Here is a 24658-nt window from a genome sequence, read left to right on the forward strand (position 1 = left end):
TATTTTTGGACGCGTATAACTACAATTGGTAAATGAAAGAGCTGTATCATCAAAATATTTAAATTCCGGCGCATTTGTGAATATAAATTAACCACACTCTAAAGACTAGTGAAATAACGAAATATTCACGCCAACATACGCCCCCCCCAAAAAAAAAACAAAAAAAAAACACTTTTGTACCACAATGCATCAAACCTGTTTCGAGAGTATGAGACACGAAACAGCGCATGCGTACTATACCTTCATGTATTACTTCGGGACTTTACGTTTTTTTGAAACTAAACTAAAGGCAGTACGAGGTCGTATTCATTTGTTTTCTTATAGTCTCAAGTGAGAACTTGCTATTTAGTGGTTATACAGGAATGCTTGTGATTCTCAAGCAACTTTTCGAATCCTCCTAAAAGAAATGCCTTTTATAAGAAACCTTCTTCTACGTCAGCTCTTTTGTAGAAGTATTACAAGGGGGGAGGAGAACGTTTCACTCATCGCAGACCGCGGTCCCCTTACATCTCATTCAGATTCTTTGATGTAGAAACGGAAGTTTGGTCGTTCACCGTAAAGTGCATCTATTCCTTTGTAAGACACACGCAGAAGGCGAACCCCGGGCCATAATTATACGAAAGTGTTCTTGTTGTGTTCAAGAACTCTTTCTCTTCTTCCCCCCCTCCCCTTAAAAGTTTCGGACCACATGTGATCAGTCGGTGGAAACGGGAACTTTTAAGTTCTGCGAGCGATGTTTGTCTCACAAAATTGTGAAGGCGGCCTTCAGCTTTTACGTAACGTAGCGGCAGTGCAGACATAATGATAAAGTTCCGACCGAGTCTTCCTCCCTCCCCCCTCCCCTCTCTTCCTATCTGTTATTCGATAAACTTCCCACACCGCAGCGCTATACGATTTGACAGGCTGAGCTTCTAACTACACTTTTTCTCCCAACCAGACAACCCCGATATAAATCAATTGTAACTCATCGATTCTTCACTTTGTTTCTGCTTGCGTCTCGCGCGTAATCCAGTCACAGTTTCATTTATTTTTACCTCTTCCGTCCTCAGCTTCTTCCCAATATGCCGATGACGCGCATTTTCTTACTTGGTGCATTTCAAATTTCATATTTGGTTGATTTCAACGTTCTTCCTCTTTTGCTCACTGTTCTGTGGTGACTCCCTTTTTTTTTTATTTATTTTTTATTTGAAACCAGTGGATCGCTCGAGAAGTTTCTAGGTGAGGAATTAAAAGCTTAACTGTATAGATCAGAGGTGGCTAAGTTTCCTAGCCTCGGTTACTTGAAATGCCCTGATAAAGGTTCTTGGTTTCTTAGATGATTTTCTTCTGAATTCCAGAAAAAAAAAAAAAAAAAGAGGTCCTCTTCCCTTCATGATACCGTGGTGAGTTATCTAGTCTGCTCCACCTGGTGCACAGCTACACACTCTACAATATTTGGTCTCAAATTATTAGAAAGACCCTAATTGGTTTCAAATTCTGTCTAGAGTGCAAGCAATTTTTAGGGTTGTTTTCAACTGAAGGTGGGTTACCCGTTCTCATATGAAGCTGGTAGGTTTTTCCCTTCCAGTAACTGAGATTTTTCATACCGCAAAACAGGCAAACGAGTCAAAAGAACACACGCCATTAACAGATATAATACTCTGACTTCTTAAGCCTTAACTCAAAGACAACTCAAATCAACCTAAAACTTCCCTAAAATCGTATTGCTATCCAAGAGAGAGAGAGAGAGAGAGAGAGAGAGAGATGCTCCATTATTTGCTGTTACTTCTATTATAGACTTACTCTGAACTTTTTCTGCTTTTATCCTTTTCTATAGATTTTGTACTGACAATGTTTATATTCAGAATATATGAAATATAAATTCAATGTGTGTGTACAGGGTGGCCATAAAATAACTTTCCCTCTTTGGAGGGATCTGTAGCTAAAACCAATAAACGGAATGAGACCAAATTTTATATTGAGACTTTTTAAGGCGTGGGGAGATGAATTCCGCGAAAAACAAAAGATTTAGTACCAAAAGTTGCCGATAGGAGAAATTTTGGCGCTGGCGGAGCCGAAAACAAAGGATAATTACATTAAAGGCAGATAAAATGGAACAATAACATTTCGGCGGTGTAAGCGACAGCCGCGTCACTCATTCCAGCTGGATATGTGGCGCGTTATTAATGATAATAAGAATAATAATAATTAAACTGAAACAACAACTTGCGAGAGACACAGAAATTAATGTAGTGATTGAACTACAGGAAATAATCTTTTATTAATCAGGATTAGGGTCCCCTGGACCACATACACGATTTTCAATGTGCTGACCTTTCTTGTGTAACGTCTGTTACTGTTCCTTCTTGCACTACTTTCCGTCCTCTGCCAGGTCTAACTCCTAGTGATCCAGTTTCTTCAAACTTCTTAATCATAGCTCTCGGTGCTACAGCTGACGTAGGACCTGTACGCAGGTTATGAAGCCTTCGAAATTCCCTAAGGGCCGCAACGGCATTGCACTGTTTAAGGTAAAACAACTTAACAAGTAAAGCACGCTGAGGCAAGGTAGGACGCATATTGAGCGCAATTCGTCAGTCATTCGAATAACTGCCTGAACGTTCCCAATCCCTTTTTAAGTGGAATTGGTGGCACTGCTGTCACATACGCACAGTAAAATTTGCATAATGCGATTTACCTGCGTTTACTAAAAATATTTCACTGCTTTCGGCTTTTTGGCTCCGCCAGGCTAAAATTTCCCCTATCGGCGACTTTTGGTACTAAATCTTTTTTTTTTCGCGGAAATAATCTCCCCACGCCTTAAAAAGTCTCAATATAAAATTTGGTCTTATTCCGTTTATTGGTTTTAGCTACAGATGCCTCCAAAGAAGGAAAGTTATTTTATGGCCAACCTGTATATTATGGATATATAAATCGAATAGAATTACAAGGACACACTCACAATCTTGTTCGCATTTATTTAACTATGCTCAATCAATTTAACTACTGCCTCCTTTTACCAAGTAATTTCAGACATTTATTTCTTGTCTGAAGCACGATTTCTTATTTGATTTTGTCTAAAACCATCACCGTATTACTTAGAAACTGTCTCAATTAGTTTATTAATTCTAACATCTATTGAGTCTGCATGCTACAGCGGCCAGAATGTAAACAGAGATAATATATCGGCAGATCGGTTTAGTTATGCGAATAGAAATCTAGCCACTTTCTCTCGCTGTTCAAATGAAAAAAGAACAACAAAAAAAAAATCTTTCTTATCGCGACAAAGTTTTAAGATATAGAAAGAACGAAATTGCTAGCTCGGCAAATCACAAGTTCAACATTTTTATGTTTAAAAATTCTGAAGTTTCTTCATCGGAAAAAATATCAGTTTTGCGTTTTCGGTTGTGCATACGATTACAAAATTTCCGGCTGTCTACCTCCTCCTTAAATATTTCCAGGAAGAAGTTGCTAAGCTTTTCTCTCCTTTACAATAAAAAAATGCTGTCTCGAGAAATTTTAATCCTTAACAATAAAAAAAGACAAAAGAATTTATCTCAATCGAATAAGTACTCGTAAACAATTAACATGTATAGATAATTATTGAATTAATGTCATGGAATAAAATTAACATATTTCATTCCATGTACATTTCATTAACTAGAAAAGAAAAACAATTATTTGCAAATGACAATTAACGTAATTGTAATTACCATTACAATTTCATGTAGCCACGTTCATGCACGCTCGTCTTTATCATTACGCAACAATACTCTTCACTAACACGCTTCACGTGGTAGTTGCCTGGTATATTTCATTGTGATTCACATCTACTAGTAATAGAGGGCGTGACCAATTCTGTTTCTAATGTTATCTAGTTATACAACAATGGCTGTCACTGGAATATTTGCTCGAACTTATCTGGCACTATCTCGAGAGCAACGGTGTCAAATGAAAAGCGAAGCATTACTTCAAGAAATACTAATCTCTCGATCGCTAATTGAAAATGACGTATCCAATTGGCTGTTGTTATTTGATTGGATTCCATAGAATGAAAGAGAAACAGCTTGTCAAAGAATTCATTTTCATAGAATCGTACTCGGTTGAATCTTTCGTTTGCGATATCTTGATGAACAAATGCATACATTTACCCGAATATTAACAACGTATTTATTGATATGGAAAATTTAAACATCATTTTAACAATTGATCTGAAATGTATATTTCGTTAGCGTCCTTTAAGTTTTGTTAAACTAGTACAGACGTGGTTCATTCCTTGTTCAACCTTAATTAGTGCATATTTATGTTATTTTTATGTGTTTTAGGCGGAGTGCATCTTGTTTACGAGTCGCATCTGATTATTCAGATGTAGATATTAATATTAAATTTGCTCTGTTGTCAACGCTGCTAACCTGCGTCTCATTTACGGCGTTATGCGACCAGGCAAGAGAACAGGATGTAATTTCGTCAGCAGTCGCCCTTTTCTCTTCGTGTTTGCATTATTTAGCACCAAGAATTGAGAGTGTCAAGAGTCCAGCTCGCCATTGTTTTTTAGTTTTTATCAAAACAGCTTTTCACCGACATTGTTACCAACTATAATTAAGTCAGTGACACGCGCCAGCGATTCGAGACGATGCTTTTCATTTTTAATCAGTCGTTTCGAAACAAGACACCGCAAAAGTTACAACCCTTAACAAACCTACGGGGTGAATAAACATAAAAATCCAGCCAACCAGATTTATTATTTGTTTAACTGTATTAGTACACTTGATTGCAGACAGATGGCGCTGAGTGACTATTAGGTCTTAAGAATATGACATTTTTCGTTAGTCATTCCGAAGGCAATCTGTCTTGTTGAATCTTAAGCGCTAAGTTTCCTTCACAGGTCTTTTCAGACATCGAAAGTAGCTGGCAATTTTGTTCGTCTAGTTCCACGCTCCCCTATTCTGCACTCTCGTTCACTTCACCTGCTTGCTTTTTTTTTTTTTCTCTTTTTCCGAAGTAAAGGGAAGTGGTGCCCCCCCCCCCTACACACACGCCTTTATTCTTTCTCTTTACCTTTCCACATACGGTCCATTACTATGTTGTCGAACCTAAGGCGAACACTCTTCCTCCATACCGTCTTCTTTCTATCTCTCTTTCTCTCGTCACCCTTTTGGAGCATCCATCTCGACAACAATAGGCTCGTTATCATCAGCCTCCGCCACTTCCTTCGCACAATGGACTTAATGGAGTAAATGTAAGATGGCCTGTAAACTGCCCATTATAAACAGTCACCAGATAAGGTTTAGAGGTTATTCTCCGATGTGACCACACTCTGGCAAAAGAATACACTTTGTAGCTAGTTTGTTGCACACGGAACTATCAGAAATAAGCGAGTGTTACTGATTTAATGGCGATCGGAATGATAATAAAGAAAACGCCGTGAAAACTTCCGGATAAGATCGCTGAATTTGTGCTGTAGGCATAATAATATTGCAATTAGCGGAGTCTCAATCTGTCCATCCCAATGATCAGCAGTACATAGGCGCGCGACTGTTCATCAGATTACTTGGTGACACACATCCTAATTATCTACACTGGTCTATAAAAAGTAAGGGTAGCTCCTATTTTTCATTCTTTCTCTGGATTGGGATACTATTATAATGAGGATTGGTTTTCTGCTAACTATAAAATCCATGACATTAATTATAATGGAAAATAGTTAAGATTTTACAGTGAATGCAAATTTTCAATAAAGTTAAAAGTTAAATCCAAATCGGAGCGAGCCGCATTGTTTATTGACGAAATACAAAATACGTTCGCTGTGGAGTTCGTGTCTTTGAATAGCGCAACAGTGCTCTGACATATGGCGAAGGTGGAGCAAGTTCGCTAATCTTTCAAATGCAGATTGACGTGCTTGATTGTAAAATTTCTTCTTCTTCTTTTTCTTCATTAATAGTTGAACAGCTAAGATGAAACGGCAAATGATACCGCATTTCGAGTGAACTATTTCTTCGTACGTTTCAAACTTCAATTCGCTTGACAGAATTCTAAGAATGAAAATAAAGTTAGTAGAAGATCGTGAACGGTCCATGTGTTTGCTAAACAAATTAAAGCGACAGTGATAAAGAAGTGCGTTCTGTGGCCAGATCGGCATATTAAAAACAGACATCAGTTAAATATGGATGCAGCTTTGTGAACACACACACACACACACACTGCAATGATGGCATTTAAATTAAATAGCATGAATAAAAGTGTATGATCCATCCAAGATTAGCTAATAATTTATACCTAAGACTATGAGGCCAGTGTATTACGCCTGTTAATGTGTATGTGTGTGTGTGTGAAAAACAGCGTAAAAGCACTTACTAACTATATTAGACTATTACTTACACAATCTTACAGTTTTTTTATAACGAAGTAGTTTCATTTTTATGCAAGAATATTTCTCCATTTCCACCTTCTTCCTCTCTAGAAACATATAACACGATCTTACTCTCGTTTATTCCAACCTCAAAAGTATAAAAACGAAACATGTGTCTTTTTGGATGATCCATGCTTTTTAACGTACGATGTGACGCAACCACTTTGTTTACAGAAGACTTGAAGCAGCCTCGAAAAAGTAACAAGTTTCGTCTTTGGACTTACATTTCAAATGGCTTCAATTGTTCTGCATGATGGATCATTAATACACCTTTTTGTTATACGTGGAAAGGAAATATGACATTTATATCTGTCTACCTTGCAGCTGAGTATGCCATCGTGCCAAAAAATTTGAGAACAATATTTGATTATTATCCAATTAACAATTCTAACTTGTGATAGGGCGTAGACTGTTTAACGAAAAAATTTCGATCTGTAAAACGTAGCACATCCAATAGCACAATGGGAAGAAAATGGCAACATTTGTTCTTGGGTTGAAAATACCCAACGGTTTCGAATCCTGTCTTAAAACGGGAAGAATCCTTATAAAGGCTTTTCAAATAAACGCGAGTTAGCGTCTCATACGGAGTTGGCACAGTTTTTGTCCTACATACAAGTAGATCGGCCAAAGAACACACACACGCATTCAGCGTGTGTGTTATTAGTTGCTTCCGCTGCGGTTTTACTATTTAAGATTAATCAAAATTTTCATGACGCTAAATTATATCTTTTTACTGCAAATAAAAGTTTACAAATAAATACATTTTAAATCGATCAAAGTCCAGTGTAAAAGAGGAGGCGAGTGTAATATCACTCACGAATGAAAGTGGAGTGTTGCCGTTAGACAGACGCTCTCATATTCACACCGAAATACCATAATTACACGATTTCGACTACCGTACCTTTCGCTCGGCCGAATAGTTCCTATTTACGTTATCCTATGCACGTACTCTCTCTCTCTCTCTCTTTCTCTCGTGTGATTGATAACGCTTATTTGAAATCTATAAATCGATCCGCGTGCGTTAATATCCTTTCCTGTAGACCGATTTTGACATATTTCCATTAGACAGATGAAACATTAAGGGCGTTGTCTGCCCTTGGACTGTGCATAATTAAACTTTGACTATTGTCACTCCGTCTCCCCCCCCCCACACACAAATGTCTTCTCTCTCTGGTGACCTAAAAAAATGAGCAACCCCCCCCTCCTTTACTTACGTTTCTATTCAAGGCCTAATCATATATACCAAATGGAAGAAAATTGATTTCCAGATGTGTAATTGCATACCACGGCGACTGACATTTATTTTCTTCTCGACAACCCTGCACTTGTTGTCAAGACGATTTTGCTTCTCGTGCCTACAGAAAGCACGCAACAGTGACATTATTTCTAGTGATGTACGGCTGCTAGGGGCAACCAGAAACACTGTTGATTTCAGAGAGAGAAAGAGATGGATAAAGGCGAAACCCCTTCCTCACACGTAGCACATCGCGGTCATAAATATACATTACATTCGAATAAACAAGTAGGAAGCTGTCAACACAGCTGAAACTCAATGATTTAATAAAATATGTTTTAAATTCTTCTAATCTCTGTTTTGCTTTATTTATTTATTCTGTGGATGCCACGGTGAAACCCCCCCCTGCGCGACATACAAGAAACTACAAACCAATACAGCAGATCACGTGACTGTATCTATTAAAATATGCCCTATTTATAAAGTCATTTATTTTAGCCTCGTATATGTGGCTCAAGTCTACGCAACAGTAATTAATTTTGATTTTTCTCTCACCCTACTTTCTCGTCTCTATCTAAAGCAGAAGCGCGTGATCTGGATAGCGCTTAATGAATTTCCTTCTCCCCCTCTGAGCAGAGGGAGATTTTGTATCAACCTATCAAATTAATAGAATTACTTGGGCTTGTTGTATCAGGATTTATCGTATATATATTTAAAGAAAGCAATTTATTAGCTCTTTCCAGTATAGATTCAACTGACAGTAAAGGTTGATAAGATATTTTGCTTTTTAATATTTAATTTTTCGGGAAAATATGTATAAAGAATATGAAAAAGTGCGTTTTTAATTTAATAGTCAACTTTTTTTCTTCTATAATTATTTACCTTCTTCCAGAATGACAATGGCATCTTCAAATACAAACTCATTCTTTTACGACCATAAAAAATAAATAAAAGGGAGACTTTCACTACAATAATGCAAGCTTCAATTAATTTTCTGTTTTCGACTATACGTTGATATTAATATTTGAAGAGATTCTTCTAGGATACAATCAGTTTAATCTCGCGCTTCACGAGAATGATATATACAAATAACTGTAATTGACATCTCTATTCACCATTGTTTGCTGTAAATAATGAGGTCACGTGATTTTACAATTTGGTTTTCTTTGAAATAGACCACTCGAATTTTTTTTTTAACTTTAAATATCTGTCATTCTTATTATAGTTATTTGTTTTATTTCAGTGTGACTCTGGAGTTGCTGTAGATGCCTTCTTTCGAGCCATCTATTGTCGAAGACAGATAGCAGCTCTGCTAGGAACGGGATCCTCCGAAGTGACGGAACGTCTAGCGAGGGTTGTCAGCCATTGGAATGTTGTACAGGTAAATATTAGTGGCGTTGATGATTTCCAATATGAAATGTGTGTTTTTATTGCTTTTTCGTCTTAGCTAACAAAAAAAATCATGTTTTGAATTAAACCTTCAGTTGAAATTGGAGTTTTTTATTTTTATTTATTTTTTTTAAAGCGTCGTAAGGGGGGGGGGGGAATACAACTACTGCGCAAGTTTCACGGCATTCCTTCTAGGTAAATACATCTCTACCAAGCAAGAAGAGTTGAAAGGACTAATAAATCTGCGTTTATTTTGAAGTCACTTCAGGTAGTCGGCCATCACGTCACCTGTAGAACACATTTCTAAACATTTCATTATTTTTGTTTTATTTGGAACCATCGGTTACCATGCCAACAACTCACTATTCACAAAAAAAAAAAAAAAAAAAATCTGCGTTTATTTCGGAGTCACTTCAAGTAGTCGACTACCACTCCACCTGTCGAACATTTCTAAACATTTAATTAATTTTTTTACTTCAAAATTTGGAACCATCGGTTACCATGCCAACAACTTACTATTGACAAAAAAAAAAACTGTTTATTTCGGAGTCACTTTAAATAGTCAACTACCACGCCACCTGTCGAACAATTTATAAACATTTAATTATTTTTTTTTTAAATTTGGAACCATCGGTTACCATGGCAACAACTCACTATTCACACACACAAAAAAATATGCGTTTATTTCGGAGTCACTTAAAGTAGTTGACTACCACGCCACCTGTCGAACACATTTCTAAACATTTATTTTTCTTCGAAATTTGGAACCATCGGTTGCCATGCCAACAACTCACTATTGACAAATAAAAATCTGTTCATTTCGGAGTCACTTCAAGTAGTCGACTACCACGCCACCTGTCGAATACATTTATAAACATTTATTTTTTTTTTAAAAATTTGGAACTATCAGTTACCATGCCAACAACTCACTATTGACCAAAAAAAAAAAAAAAAATCTAATTTTCGTTATTAAATAGTCTTGACAGACAAACAATTGCCAACTTTCCCTTCGTTGGCGGAGTGAACGATGCTTGAATATTGAGCTGGTTTCCTATTACCATTTTTATCTTTTATAGAATTCTACTTTTAATTTGTTGTCTAAACTTTTAAGGCTTTTTTTTTTTTTGGCGAACTTTAGAGGAGGCAGCTGAGCATGACACAAAATCTCGAATCCTGCCAATTCGCTCAGTGGATGCGTCATCTAATGCTCTTTTTCCTCGATTTATCTTTCAATAATGCCTTTATTTCTTTCTACAACGTTAGCAAAATCTTATACAATAACCCCCATAATCTTTTATATTTTTTTTCTTCCAGCCAGGCATTTCACATTGCCTGCCTGTTTAACAAATAATCTCCTTTTTTATATACTGTAATACTTATCACTTTGCTAGCTATCTTGAAAAAAAAAAAAACTTCAACTTTCTTTCTCTTTCTTTCTCTACATTTCAGAGGAATTTAAAGATTATTTTTAGTCAAAATCCGTTTTCTCTTGTGATCACTAGAGGGCACCACTAGTTATTGATCTTTTATCATTCATAGAGGTAATTTCTTAGGAAGGCAGTTACGTATCAGGATTTGGGATTATATGTCGAGATTTTTTTTTTGTTGTTCAGATATATCCGTATTATTGAAAAATGACGTCATATTATACCCATATTGTTTACCTGTCGACAACAATGAAAGAATTTTTAGAGCTAAAACAATGGCAATAAATACTACAATAACGTCCACAGCTTTGTTTATATCCAGACGATTGAAACTGACCAAGTTAATTTCAACATTAAAATAGAAATAACAATAAAATTCATTTTTATGGAAATAAATCAACTTTTTTTTTGTCCTATAGTTTTTATCATTGCTGATTGTTTGTATCCAAACGGCTTTAATAAGATTATTTCCTTGTTTCGGAGAGCCCATGCATCTGTTTAAGAGGATTTCAGTGGATTGTATTACGCATAGGTCACAGGTGATCACTCTACTGCACTACGGACAGGGTTGGCCTAGAAGCATTTGATTTTTCGTGTTTTTATTTCTTCTATCGCTTTGTTTCTCCTTCCTCGACTACAGCATTAAATTTTAGTCGTATTAATATTTTAAATGCATTTCTTTTTCTGCAGTAGCATCGTTAATGCTAAAGTTTAAGCTTCTTATACGAAAATTTTGAGCTTACGGTAATAACAATTCTTCTATCTATATCTGACTTTGTGACATTACAGATAAATCTTTTCCAATCCTTTTGAATAATTGTTTGCCTGTAAAAGGGATGCCTTTTAATGTGTGATGGACGAACTTCCCTACAGAGTATCAAGCAAGTGATTTTTGGGAGACAATTTCCTCCCATGTCATCTTACTTCTAGCAGAGGATGTTTCTCAGCATTAGTCTTACGGTATTGGAAGTTTGTATTGATTTAAGAAGGCCGTTCGATACATAACATAAGACGTACACTTCCTTACGGGCTTTATCACGGTTAAGTATTTGTCTTTCGACACCGCCGACAATTTTTCACCCTAAAACGGCTCTGCGAGTTGAAGGGGGTGCGGTTTCATGATTTAGTTACTGAGTATAGAATAACAATAGCCTCTATTGTTTATTATTTCTTAAAATAATAATAAATATTTTTGTCTTAGGTATCCTATGGAGCCGTTTCTCCTGCCCTTAGCGACCGGGAAAATTTTCCACTTTTCTACCGCACCGTGGCGCCCGATTCGTCTCACGATGCTGCCATTGTAACTGTCATGCAACATTTTAAGTGGGATACCGTAGCAGCCTTGCACGAACATGAAGATATGTATGCATTGGTACGTCAAGACTCACTTATTGTATAATACTAAAATATAAAGCAAAAATGCTTTATTTTCTTGAAAGAAAAATAGAGAATATTATGGATCCATCCATATTTTATTGCTAAATATAGAAAAAATATCAAACGTTTTGAAACATTTAGCTATAAAATATGGATGGATTATAACATTCTCTACAAAAAATATTTATTTATCTTTGTTTACTTAACCATTTAATTTTATTTGCATAAAATATTCAGAAAGCTTTTCATAGTTATTCTAGAGTAAATTGTTAAAACTTTTTTAAACTTTAAAGGTTTATCGTGTTATATATTATAAGATTTAGGATCTTGACTAAATCTATTTATGAATTGCATTCAACTGTGCGCAAATTGCTTCTGTTTAATTTTAATTAAGCGTTCTCTAAAAATGGAACCAAAGGAAAGTAGAATAATGTGATTCCACTTAAGTTCAGTAGTTAAAGTTCCTTTCTAAAGTTTCATCGATTTTTTTTTCCTTATCGAATTCTTTTTGTCTTTCTAAATGCGCGTATTGTCTGCCAGCATTACCTTTATTAAAATTCACTTCAAGTCAACTTCGTACCTTTTATGTTCTCACTTCCAGCGTATAAATTAATAATTTGCGCCGAAAAGTTTAAAATAAAGAAGATAACTTCGTTCTTGTATTCCTTTCTAAAGCTAATTTTAAACTAAAATCTATAGAAAAATATTTCCAATAAATTTCCTTCTATTTTATTCTTTGTTATTTTTTTTTTCTATAAAGATGTCAGTTTCACACAAGAATAAGAAAAAAATAATAATAATAAAACAGCGTTATATTTACCTCGTGACAAAATTAATAAAGCGATAGGCTGGTCAATTGCATTGTCATTTTCATTATCAACGATGAAAATAACAATGAAATTTCTCGCGACAACTGCGTGAGGCTAACAATGACAGAGAAAAATGAAGATTTCTTTGTCGATTTCATGCGAAACTTCAAAATCTCGTGCTGATCGCTTTCTAAAAATAACATTCAACATTATAGGGGCAAATAGAATTCCCACTGGGTTCCATTTATCAGTAAAACCATCAGTTTAGGAAAGAATCAAACAGTTTTTTTTTTTTTTTTTTTACGTAGCCAAAATGGAAACTGTTGCACTAATGGTGATATAAGTACACAAGTGATTACCGAGTTTTGAGAAAAAATTCGAACCTAAAACAACTTTCTGTTTATCGTTTAATCGATATTCAATCCCGCATGGAGTGTTTTTCTTTGAATGTCATTAAGTTTCAGTAATAAAAGAAAGAAAGAAAGAAAGAAAGAAAGAAAGAAAAAACGATCCTCTCCGTAAAGATTTCGAAACTTTTTCTCTAGCGTCTTCCAATTGCGGTCTACTCAATCCCACCCAGTAATATTATACAATAGTATAGTATAATGTCAATAATATTAGAAATTTACACAAGTGCATTCACTAGCATATTTTATTCGTAAACTAAATGATTCTGTTCTTTTGGATAGGTAGTGTATGTATTGATAAAATATTACGTCTGACTGAGTTAACAATGAAATTTGTGACAGGAAGACTTTCATTGTTGGGTCTGTGAAATCTGTTTGACAGCATACGAAAGAAATCTCATCTTTTTTTTCTTTCTTTCTTTCTTTTTTTTTTTTTTCATTATATTAGCGGACTTTTGCTAACCCTAACTTCCTATGTTTTTCTTTTCTTTTTTTTTTTTTTAGTTAGAATGAAATGGAATCTAAAAGTTGAGTAGCGTTTTTTTTTTTTTTTTTTTTATGTTCCATCACGGTAAACTATTAGATTACACCAAACCTACACGTCCTAATATTTAATGTAAACTGTCCACTTCCTTCTCTTTTCACCAACCAAAATTGGTTTTGACAAGAAAGTACTCAAAATGAGTGTTCGCCCTGGAGTGTGTCAAGAACTGTGACAGTTGGGTGACACGTGGTTGTACATTGGCGAAACAGTTTACAATGGCAATCGCAGTTGTCTTTCATTCAAAAAACTTTCTGTCAGCCTTTTTTTGAAGATAAATTAATTTTGTACAAGTTGAATCTCCAATTCCGTTTTACGCTTTGGATTCAAAATAATTTTATTTATTAAAGCAATATACAAATCCAATAAGAAAATTGTGTATCGACGAAAATGTCTTTACATTTTAAGCGAAGTTAAAGAAATAACTGCAGAAATCTTAAAGAGATCGATTCAATGGAAGAATTTGCATACAGAAAATAGATTCGTTCTTCTGACTAGAATTATATCTGTGGAAAAGTCGTTTGTTTCCATAGCAACAGACCCTCCCTCCACCGGAAGAAAGACTGCAATACGTCACCAAGCTGAAGAAACAGCTTTAAAAATTCAAATTTAAAACGTAAATTTGAATATTTTTAATTTGAATATTTTTAATTTCACGATAGCTCATAATGGGACCACGAAGTGGTGACAGCTATCTGCATTACTTTCTCCCTCTCTCTCTCTCACCCCCCCCCCCTCACACACTACTCCATGAATCATTGAAAACCTTAGGCTCAGCTCTCATCCATGGCCAAGGTTAACAACGGCTGCCCGTTGATTTCCCAAAGTTGGGGCTAAAAGAGCTCTGCTTACTCCAGTTGGGAGTGAAAGACGTTAGGAATTTATTTATTTATTTTTAATTGTGAAAAGAGTGTTTTTCTGAAGTTCAATGTGAAGATAACCCCAACATCTAAGTAGATATAAAAAAACCACAGATCCTATTGATTTGGAAGATAAATGTCGAGCCTTTATCTCCAAATGGGTATAATGCTTGTCAACAGATTTCGAAGGGATGCAACAGGTGTCAGCGAAATTCAGTGTCTGGATATTCATTATAAAAGATTAGAAAGTCGATCTTGTAGCAATCTTAGAAACTTTCTTTAGTGAAAGGAAGAAATCTGTTTACTCCTGAAATTGTCTCAAAAAACAATGCCAGACCTCGCAGGTTGCTTCGGGAGACGAAAAGGTCAGTGTCACAATAAAGGTACCAAGGAGGCTGTCTCTGCCTCGGTATGAAAATTTTTATTTTATTCCCCAAAGGGAGTAGACGGAGTTCTTTTAGCATTAACAAACTTTTGGAAATCGGTAGGTAGATGGTCTCCATCCTTAGCTGAGCTCATGGCTATCGATGATTTTATTGTCCCAATATGAATATTTTTTATCATTCCTTGTATTTTAAGGATGACCATCGCTAGTAGATGAAAATCTACTTTATATTCCCATAGAAGAAAGAAAAATCAGCGTACAAACTTTTTGCTCGTATATGCACAAATTCTTCTTTTTATATTTGCATCTGTAGTACAATAATTACGTAATATTTTTTTAAAAAGAATTATTGTACGTAATACTTTAAATATTCATTGGTTGACTCTTTCTATAAAAATAAAATAGAATAAAATAAAAATTAAATTAAATAAATAAATAAAAATCTGTGTTCTTTCTATGTTAGCGAACATCGATCTCTTGACTGACCTTGCAGATTCGCCAATTAACATGCTTACATTTCTGTTTCTTTAACATACACGAGTATTTAGACGAAACTCGCGAGTTCCACATAGTTTTAATAGCTTCCAGCTGTCGCCAAGAGATTTCTTTTCTGTGATTCTTGCCAAATTTTTCCTTCCCCAAGACCATTTCTTCCCTCACTCTGCTATGCTCATGTATTATGCATATGATACCATGGTTGTATATTTAATGACCAAAAAGAACTCTTGAAAAAGAATGATTGATTTATGTATTAAAAAGTAAGGGGGGGGAAGAAAAAGAAATGAGCACGTCTTATAACTGCATATTCATCCCCCCCTCTTTCTTTCCTTTATTTATCTTAAATCTGGTGGAAGATTCAAAATTATTAGTAGTAGAATGCCATTGCATCTCTGTATCTGTCTGGTACCCGGATGAAGCCCGCATACGATATTGACATTTGTGTTGGATATTCAAACATGTAAGAATGATTTATCACCCGAGAATTTTCTTCTTGGTTAACAACAATATATCAAGTATGAAACAATGATGGAGCCGTTGCCAAGACAACCAATACGTTGCTTTCACTTCCCATATTTCTGACTGTCATCGCTGAAATATCGCAAGAACTAACGTGAAAATAATAATAATAAACAACAGTATTTTATCGTTTCATTAACTTTTTCTTAGCCATATAGAAACGCAGCTAACTTGTTGATATGGTAAACCCAACCGGAGCTTCGACAGACCATCGAATTTGTATATTTATGAAATATACATAGCGTGATTATAAAAAACGGGATGCTCGTGGTTTGCGTATACAGGATGCACAACAAAAGTCCAGAAGACTTTCGAACTATGCGTGAATCGCCACTATCGATGCATTATCGTCATTTAAAGGACATTTTATGTAGACGTTTAAATTTTTTTTTTTAAAAGTAATTAATCAATGAGTCGTAGTTCAAAACTTGAAAGGAATTTATTCATTCTAAGACGTACATCGGGGAAAATATTGATGTCGGAGATTAAAGCAAGCTAAAATAGCTTACCTTTCATCCTGAAGGTATTTATCCGCAGCTCAATATGCTGGCAGATGGGCGATTTCTATTGCTGCTATAGCGAAGTGTTCGATCGAATGTGTCTGAATGAAGTTGGTCGATCAGGTAACCGACGTCATGGAACTGGGCAATATCTGGGACAAACATTTTCAAGGAGTTTATTGATTAGACCGACGAGTAAATGAATCGCTAGAGAACTTGCTATATTTCCAACTTGTGGGATCGCTAGTTAGCGAATACAGCAGACTATCGAATTCTATTGAAGAACGGTAGTGCACATCCAAAGGGGCCCCCTCTTCATAGAGTTGCAGTCCTTGAGTGTTGTGTGTAATGAAAGCAATTCCCACAATTCCAGGAATCAGTGGATGTTATTGTGTCTTAGAATTTCCAGTAAGAAAATTGTAAGGTGGTTTTCATTGAATTTAACCTTATAAAAAGCATTTTTTTTGATACAAAATGGTAGCTGATTTTTAGTAAGATGTTGGCACAACGAACACTACCGCCACCTGGTGAACGGACTGTAAATTTTCGGTGAATTAAAAATAAAAGTAGTTTATTCATTTGAAATCTTCATTTCAAACCACAAAGGGCAATGAAATGCATCTCATCTCTCTGTTAGTGTAATTCATTAAGTTAATAATTACACTAACTTTTTTTTTACTTGACTTTGCCTTCACTTTCCGGTAGATGGTAGCAGTGTAACGGTGTCTTGTTATAACTCGATGAAAACATGCTTACACGAAATTACCGATATTGTAGTATTTTTGTGATTATTATTTGGAGTGTCTTTGGATGTGGCTTAATTATTATAGACTTGAGTACAAAAGAAATCTTAACAGCTTGCTGTGAAAGTATAAGTTTGGATTCAAATGGGCGACTTAAATGTTCAAGATTTAACGTAACTATTTTTACCTCTCCCTGAGTCACAGGTGCTTGAAAATAATGCATTGTTAGGTATGTAACTCGGTTGCAAGCAATTATTAATATTTTTTTTCAAAAATTCAGTTACAGTTTTCTTATGATAATTTTTCAGTCAATTTTGAGGAGGTAGCAGGTCTTCCCCGCCTCCCGAAAATTGGGGCTTTTCATCTAGCAAACCGTGCAACACTCAGATACCAGACATACGAGGGGGAGGGCTGGAAAATTCTGATAAACACCTAGAACAAAAATTAATTAATTTTAATCTTCTTATATATCTTAACAAATTATTACAATTTAATGAAACATGGGGATTAAAGGGTTTTAAGATATGATCTCTCTTGTGGTTATATCACTTGTTTTAATATCATTTTTGTTCAAGGGGTTTATCGGAACTTTCTAGCGGCCTCCCATAATATACTCTTATTCGTTCATTGTTTCGGGATTATTACAGTTACACAACTAAAACAGCATATCTGTTTGTTTGTTTTTTTCTTCTAGCCAATCAATAAACTCGTGACAGACCTTGAACAAGCCAACATCAGTGTGAAGTTCACCAAAGGGGTCAGCGAAAGGGACTACAAAGAACATCTCCAGGAAATCAAGGTAAATGAATGCGGAACTAGATGAACAAAGGTCACTCTGGTGGTAAAAAAATACTATATATTAGGATTTTTACTTCACATTTATTTCATTGACTTGCATCATCCGTAATGGTTACATTTTTTTTGTATTTTTTTTTTCTAGGATCTCGACTGCAGAATAATTCTAGGAAGCTTTTCTAGTACCATGTTAAGGAGAGTGTTCTGTGAGGTAACCGTTTCATCTCTGTCTCTATTTCTGTTATATTAATATGCATTTTAAACAAATGCATATTTTTAAATTTTTTAAAAAATATTAATTTTTTTTTTTACTTAAATATAAAGAGCCAATAGGCTTCATTTCGGCGATATAAACATTATTTAAATGAAATAATTAAATTTTTTAAATTTCTAAAATACAGCTTAAACATTTTTAACGAATGATCTCATTTCTTCCGGATATCACTATTTATTAACCTACTAGAAATATGAAATAAATTGTGTACGATTTTACCAACAGTCAATTTAATTTTAATGTTTTTATCTTTGGTTAGCATAAAACCGGCATGTAGTTCTTGACACTGCTACTAGGTGCGCTGCAGTGCATTCCATGTGATAGTAGCTCAGAACAAGTTAGAATTTTGTGTGTTTTAGTGTACTAATAGGACAAAAATCAGCTTTTATTCCGCCATAACCGATGCTAAATAATATTTAAAACACTGTTACGGTACTGCAGATGGTGTTATAGTAGACGAGATGGCTCTTTTAACTAATCTCCATCCAGTAAGCCACCGATCTTACTTCTCTTCCTTAGAGACCTTGGATCCTAATAGATGGCGCTACCAGCTGACATCATCGATCTTATACTGCTCATGTTACATTACAGTTTTTCTTTGAACACATAATGTATATAAAGAATATTGTTCATTATTTAATTTAATGCATAAGAAATAAAATAAAAACAACAATGATATTTATATCAATAAATATGAATTGTTGAAAGCTGTAGTGTGTGAGCGCGAATCTTAGGGTCATCAAACCTTGTTTGACAACGTACAATCACTGTAAAAGAATTCCTTTTACTGCAAACTTTGCCATTTTCTTTGCTGTCAGAACTATTGAAATCCCAAATGGGATTTCAATAGTTGTGACAAACGCTCTCTCACCGAATAACCAAAGCACGCATGCGCAGTGCCGAAGAAACAAGAGAGTGAGTCAAAATCGAAAATTGCGTTAAACTGCTCGAGAAAGGTTACCATAAAGAGATATTTTTGCCTCCCTTCTGATCCGAGGGGGGGGACAAAAAAAACGCATTTCTTCGTTTTACGTAAGATGGGGGAGGGAGGAGACAGAAGAGCACAAAGGGAATATTACCTACTGTAAAAGCGGTTTCATTTCCGTCACACATCGCTAACTTACAGAGAACATGAAAAAACCTTACGGAAAGAGGTTAGAGAAAATGATCAAGATCTTCGGAGGTTCAGGAAGGAACAGAAGTAAAAGTAAAGAAAGTAGAAAGAAAAATAAAATAAAATGAACAGACACTTCGATAAGCGGTGTGTGGAGGCTTCCATCGGCACTTTAAAATATTGTTTGCGAATGAATTCAAAAAATACGACAGATTCGGTTATCCGCATTCCGGATAATCGAAATTCAATTTTATTATTTTGTTTTAATTTTATTTTGTTTCCATTTTATTTTTACTTAAAACCTTTAATTTATTTAATTCAAAAATTAAAATATATTAGACATTATTCAATATATTGGCTAATGTGGAGTAAACAAACTCTTCACGATGCTAATCATTAATATTATAAGCTATAGAAATTACTTTTGATTATTAACGAGATATTTGTTACTCACCTCATGTCTTTATATATTTTGCTTTTATCATTAGAAAGGTCGAAACATATCTGGGAGCGAGGCTATAGTGATATTTAAATCTATCATCTCGTTCTTCTGATACAAATGTTTCCGTTTCATCGAGAAAATTGAAACTGAGGGCTATTAACTTCCCTTTTTTGCGTATTCTTTCCCCAGATAATTAGAAGTTTATTATATTTTCGTAATTTCTTTTCCACTGGTAGAGTCTGGGGGTGCTATGTCCTAAATAAGGGTTTGAAATCCAAACAGCATTCCGTTTGAATGGATCAACAAACTGATCGATTCCATATTAATGAATGAGTCCGAATTACTTTCTGAACATAGATTACACCCTATTTAAGGCTTTAAAAGAATAAATTCTGTATTTTAAGGGCAACATCGAATTCTACGCGGAAAGGTCATTTTTGTAATGACCCCGTCTCCTGCCATCCGCTGTAAGTAGTACACCGAAAAGTGAAGGGATAACAAAATAAGTAAATTACATAAAACTTGACATAAAACTTGACTTTTCGTCTATTGGGAACTCCTTACGAGTTCCATTTCTTCTTCTTTTCTTGCAAAACATTCCCTTAAAGCAATATTTGATCAAAAACTCGTTTTATTGTTATAGCCAACAGTTAGAAAGAAATGAAATGTAAAAGCACTAAACTATAAAGCACACGGTAACAATGTGAAATGGAACATTCTACGTCAGTGCGTCACTATGGATACCATTGTTTTATTTATTTATTTATTTTAAACAGAAAAATAACAAAAAAAGGTAACAATGTATACGACCTTAGCAGCTCAAATCTATTTTAATTCAGAAATATTTTTATTTCTAGATTTTTAATTGTTTGTTGTTGTTTTTTTACGTTTTGCTGTAATTAAAATATTCATTCTAAAATGAATGCAATATTAACTTTTGACATCAACTGTTTTTACATTTTAAAAAAGTGTTTTACATTGCAGCGTATTTTTGTATTTCCTTATAATTAATTTAGTCGCCAGTCGCTTGCCGTATTAAACTGTCACATACATAAATTAATTAATAAAGTTGATTTTGTCTTGCACTCTCTCGTTGAAGATGTTTCGCTCAGAAAAGGTCACACAAGAGGAGTTATGCGCCGTATGTTAACGCTAAAACACAGCGGACAGACAAATTTTCAAAAATTTCAAATGAGAACGAAATAAACATAACACAGTCTGGAAATTTCAGAATGGGAATGGGTCATATTTAAATACACTTTTAAATAACCGGCATAATAAAAAAATAAAAATAATTTTCGAATAATATTCGAAATTAATTCATAGTTTAATATGACATATCCCGAATTAGAATTATATATTCTTTTATTTTTTAGGTCTACCACCTAGGAATGTATGGAGCTGATTATGCTTGGATATTGCAAGGACATTTGGAAGAACCTTGGTGGACAAGTGCCAACGGGACAGATTGCACTAATACAGAGTTACTGGAAGCCACCAAAGGGGTATGGACTGTCAATAGACACGATGGGATAGTTGGTAACGCCACTTCAGTTTCAAAAATGGTAAGACAGTGTATTATACAAGGTGGCCATAAAATAACTTTCCCTCTTTGGAGGCATCTGTAGATAAAACCAATAAACGGAATAAGACCAAATTTTATATTGAGACTTTTGAAGGCATAGGGTTTTTTGCGGAAAAAAAAAAAAAAAAAGATTTAGTACCCAAAGTTGTCGTTAGGGGAAATTTTGGCGCCGGTGGAGCTGAAAACAAGGGGATAATTACATTAAAGGCAGATAAAATGGAATAATAACATTTCGGCGGTGTAAGCGACAGCCGCGTCGCTCATTCCAGCTGGATATGTGGCACGTTACAATGATGATAATAATAATAATAATTAAACTAAAACAACAAGAGAGACGCAGAAATTAATGTAGTGATTGAACTCACAGGAAATAATGTTTTATTCATCAGAATCAGGGGCCCCCTGGACCACATACACGATTTTCAGTGTGCTGACCTTCCTTGTGTGCAACAAATTGCATCCGGTGTGCGATATGCTCTTACTGCTGAGAGTTCTTCAAACTTCTTAATCATAGTTCTCAGTGCTACAGCGTACATGGGACCTGTACGCAGGTTATGACACCTTCTAAATTCCCGAAGGGCCGCTACGGCATTGCACTGTTTAAGGTAGGACCCATATTGAGCGCAATTCGTCACTCATTCGAATAACTGCCTGAACGTTCCCAATCCCTTTTTAAGTGGAATTGGTGGCGCTGCTGTCACGTACGCACAGTAAAATTTGCATAACCCTTTTTACCTGCGTTTACTGCAAATATTTGTCTGCTTTCGGCTCCGCCAGTGCCAAAATTTCCCCTATCGGTGACTTTTGATACTAAATCTTGTTTTTCGCGGAATTCATCTCCCCACGCCTTCAAAAGTCTCAATATAAAATTTGGTCTTATTCCGTTTATTGGTTTTAGCTACAGATCCCTCCAAAGAGGGAAAGTTATTTTATGGCCACCCTGTAATATTTATTTTTTGGCTCTATCGTGGTGGATGACCTTGAAAGTAATTTCTCCGACTCTCACGGTTCATATATATATATATATATATATATTTTTTTTTTTTTTTTTTTTTTTTTTTCGAGGTCATACGCCACAACAGTCCCAAAACCCTCTCCTAGTAATTAACCACTATTTGCTATTCTTTCTATTCTTACTTTTTTTTTTCTTTTTTCTAGTTAACAGAAGAGGTGTTAAGATCGGTCAGGGATTCCGGTAGAGACGCAACTGGATTCCTCACGGAAGCCTACGATGCAGTATGGTTAATCGCTCTAGCTTTACAAAAACTGGAAACTCACTGGAAACAAAACGGAAGTGACGTCACGCTCAGTGATTTCTCGGTGGATTTGCGAAAACAAACTCAGAGACATCGTCTGATGGCCGAAGAGCTTGCTCAGATAATGGGGAAACTACAGTTTACGGGGATATCGGTAAGTACAAGTGAAATAAATGCGAAGGATGTGTAAATAAGTTTAATAACGCCAGGATAATCGAGTCCACATGAATTTAGAGATGAATGGGGGGGGGGTCGGCATTGTTCTCTTTATAGATTCGGCCGCATTCAGCGATGGATGAGAGTGGTAATCGTGTGTTCGCTGGCCAAAGTGTGTGTGCTATTAGAGAGAAGGGGGGGGAAAAGACGATTTTGTCTCGTAAATGAGTTAAATTCATTGTCGGTTTGGCATTGATTATGCCCACTTCCAGTTAATAGCCTTTCTAAACATGAGATGAAAGAATTTTTATGAGGAGCCATTTAGCAAGGAGACTGTTTGCATTTTAATGTGTCGGTAAGTGGGTATAGGCGCGATAAAAGCCGCCCACTTTTCAAAGGAAGAATGAATGCATTATTCAGAGACCAAGTTCATCTTCGATTTGCACAAAAGGGATGGTTCGAAGCTCCATTAGTTTTCTAAACTACAAATTTTAGATATTACTCGACAAAACTTTGACAGTTTTCCATTTGACACTTTTCTGTAAGAATCGTTTTTTTTTTTTTTTTTTTTTTTAATTCTTCACAGTTTTATTTAGACCAATTACTTAATACGTTACTTTTAATGAGTTACTGTAGCGCTATCTTTCGGTCAAATAGAAAACTTAATAACCACATTATATGTCGTTTAAGAATCTTTTGTATTTCATTAAAATATCCATTTTTCTCCCATTTAAAATTTATTTTTTTTTTATCATTTTGACGCCTATTTCAGGGTCCTGTCTCTTTTCAAGGGTCAGACCGTGTTGGGATAACAGCATTTCATCAAATACAAGGTACGTGCTCCACAGTTGTTTATATATAAAAAAATAAAGTTAATTTGTCGTTCTTTAGAAACTTTTTTATGTTCTTACTTGTGAAATATTATTTCATAACGAAATATGACCACAATCGTTCTGGATATCACAGACATGTTTGTGATATTTTGAATAAATAATTTCACATCTTAAAATGATTAATGACATTTGCGAAATGGGGTACCGCTAGTTGGCTTCACTATCCTGCCATACTGTTGAGTCACCGGGTTAGTTTTCAAGTGATTGTCGATAAAGTTCGATCAGGTTTTTATCTCACTGGAAAAAATATTAATTGTTCTGTTTCAGTTGCAATGTTGCCTTCGCCAACTGATTGTTGTTTTATACACTAGAATACCAAAGAATTGCAAATTTATTATTACCGTATTGTTAGTGGTGTTTCATCTGACCTACATCATAATTTTAGTTCAACAGGAGTTTCTCTGGAACGTCCTGTTGAACTAGTCCTGTTGGCCCTCTAGAATTCAAGGACGTTCTAGAGGGTCAGACCATGTTGGGATAAATCAAACTATACGTAGGGAGGATTTATCATAATTTCTCTGTTTTTTTTTCCATTGTTTAAATATTGTATTTGTTCTCCAGCTCGATATACTGATTGAATTATTATGATGAGATCTTCTCTTCCTTCGACTAAAAACAATCACCTAACATTCTGACTTTCGTTATAGAAAAGGGTGTTTTAAGAGGTCCGAAACTAGAAATACAGGACATTATCCCCTCTAGTTTTTGAATAAAACTCCAACTTCACTGTCTATAGAACAGTTCAGTACAGGGTCGCTATTAAGGTATATGCCATCCCTTAGGCAACCAATTTTTACATCCTTAAATTCAAGAAAATCTTCAATCTTAAATAAAAAAAAAACGAGTTTTTATGGTTGAGATACAATTTTGCCTGTTTTTGCCTCCAAACGTATTGCTCCTGGCATTGTCTCAGTTGCTTTGTGGGTTACGACGACCCTGGCTCTTTCTCAGCAGAAGACCATTTATAGGGCTTCTGATGGCGACTTCTACCTTATATAATATTTTAATATTTTCAATAAAAAATATTTTAACATTTTTAAATATTTTACGTGGTCCAAAAACTCTGCTA

General features: G+C 35.1%; 1 protein-coding gene across 1 annotated transcript in view; it reads left to right on the top strand.

The window, feature by feature from the left end:
* Nucleotides 1-24658, top strand: part of LOC150104815 (gamma-aminobutyric acid type B receptor subunit 2-like) — a 132998-nt gene that overhangs the window by 96006 nt on the left and 12334 nt on the right. Inside the window, exons 2-8 of the mRNA XM_090395995.1 lie at nt 8863-9000; nt 11637-11807; nt 17769-17873; nt 18015-18080; nt 21076-21264; nt 22443-22694; nt 23469-23529. Coding sequence (XP_090252121.1) covers nt 8863-9000; nt 11637-11807; nt 17769-17873; nt 18015-18080; nt 21076-21264; nt 22443-22694; nt 23469-23529 — 982 coding nt within the window. The remainder of the gene's footprint in view (nt 1-8862; nt 9001-11636; nt 11808-17768; nt 17874-18014; nt 18081-21075; nt 21265-22442; nt 22695-23468; nt 23530-24658) is intronic.

Source organism: Typopeltis vanoorti, chromosome 7 (genome assembly GCF_054136105.1).
Source record: "Typopeltis vanoorti isolate ZY-2024b chromosome 7, IOZ_Tvanoo_1.0, whole genome shotgun sequence".
Lineage (NCBI taxonomy): Eukaryota > Metazoa > Arthropoda > Arachnida > Uropygi > Thelyphonidae > Typopeltis > Typopeltis vanoorti.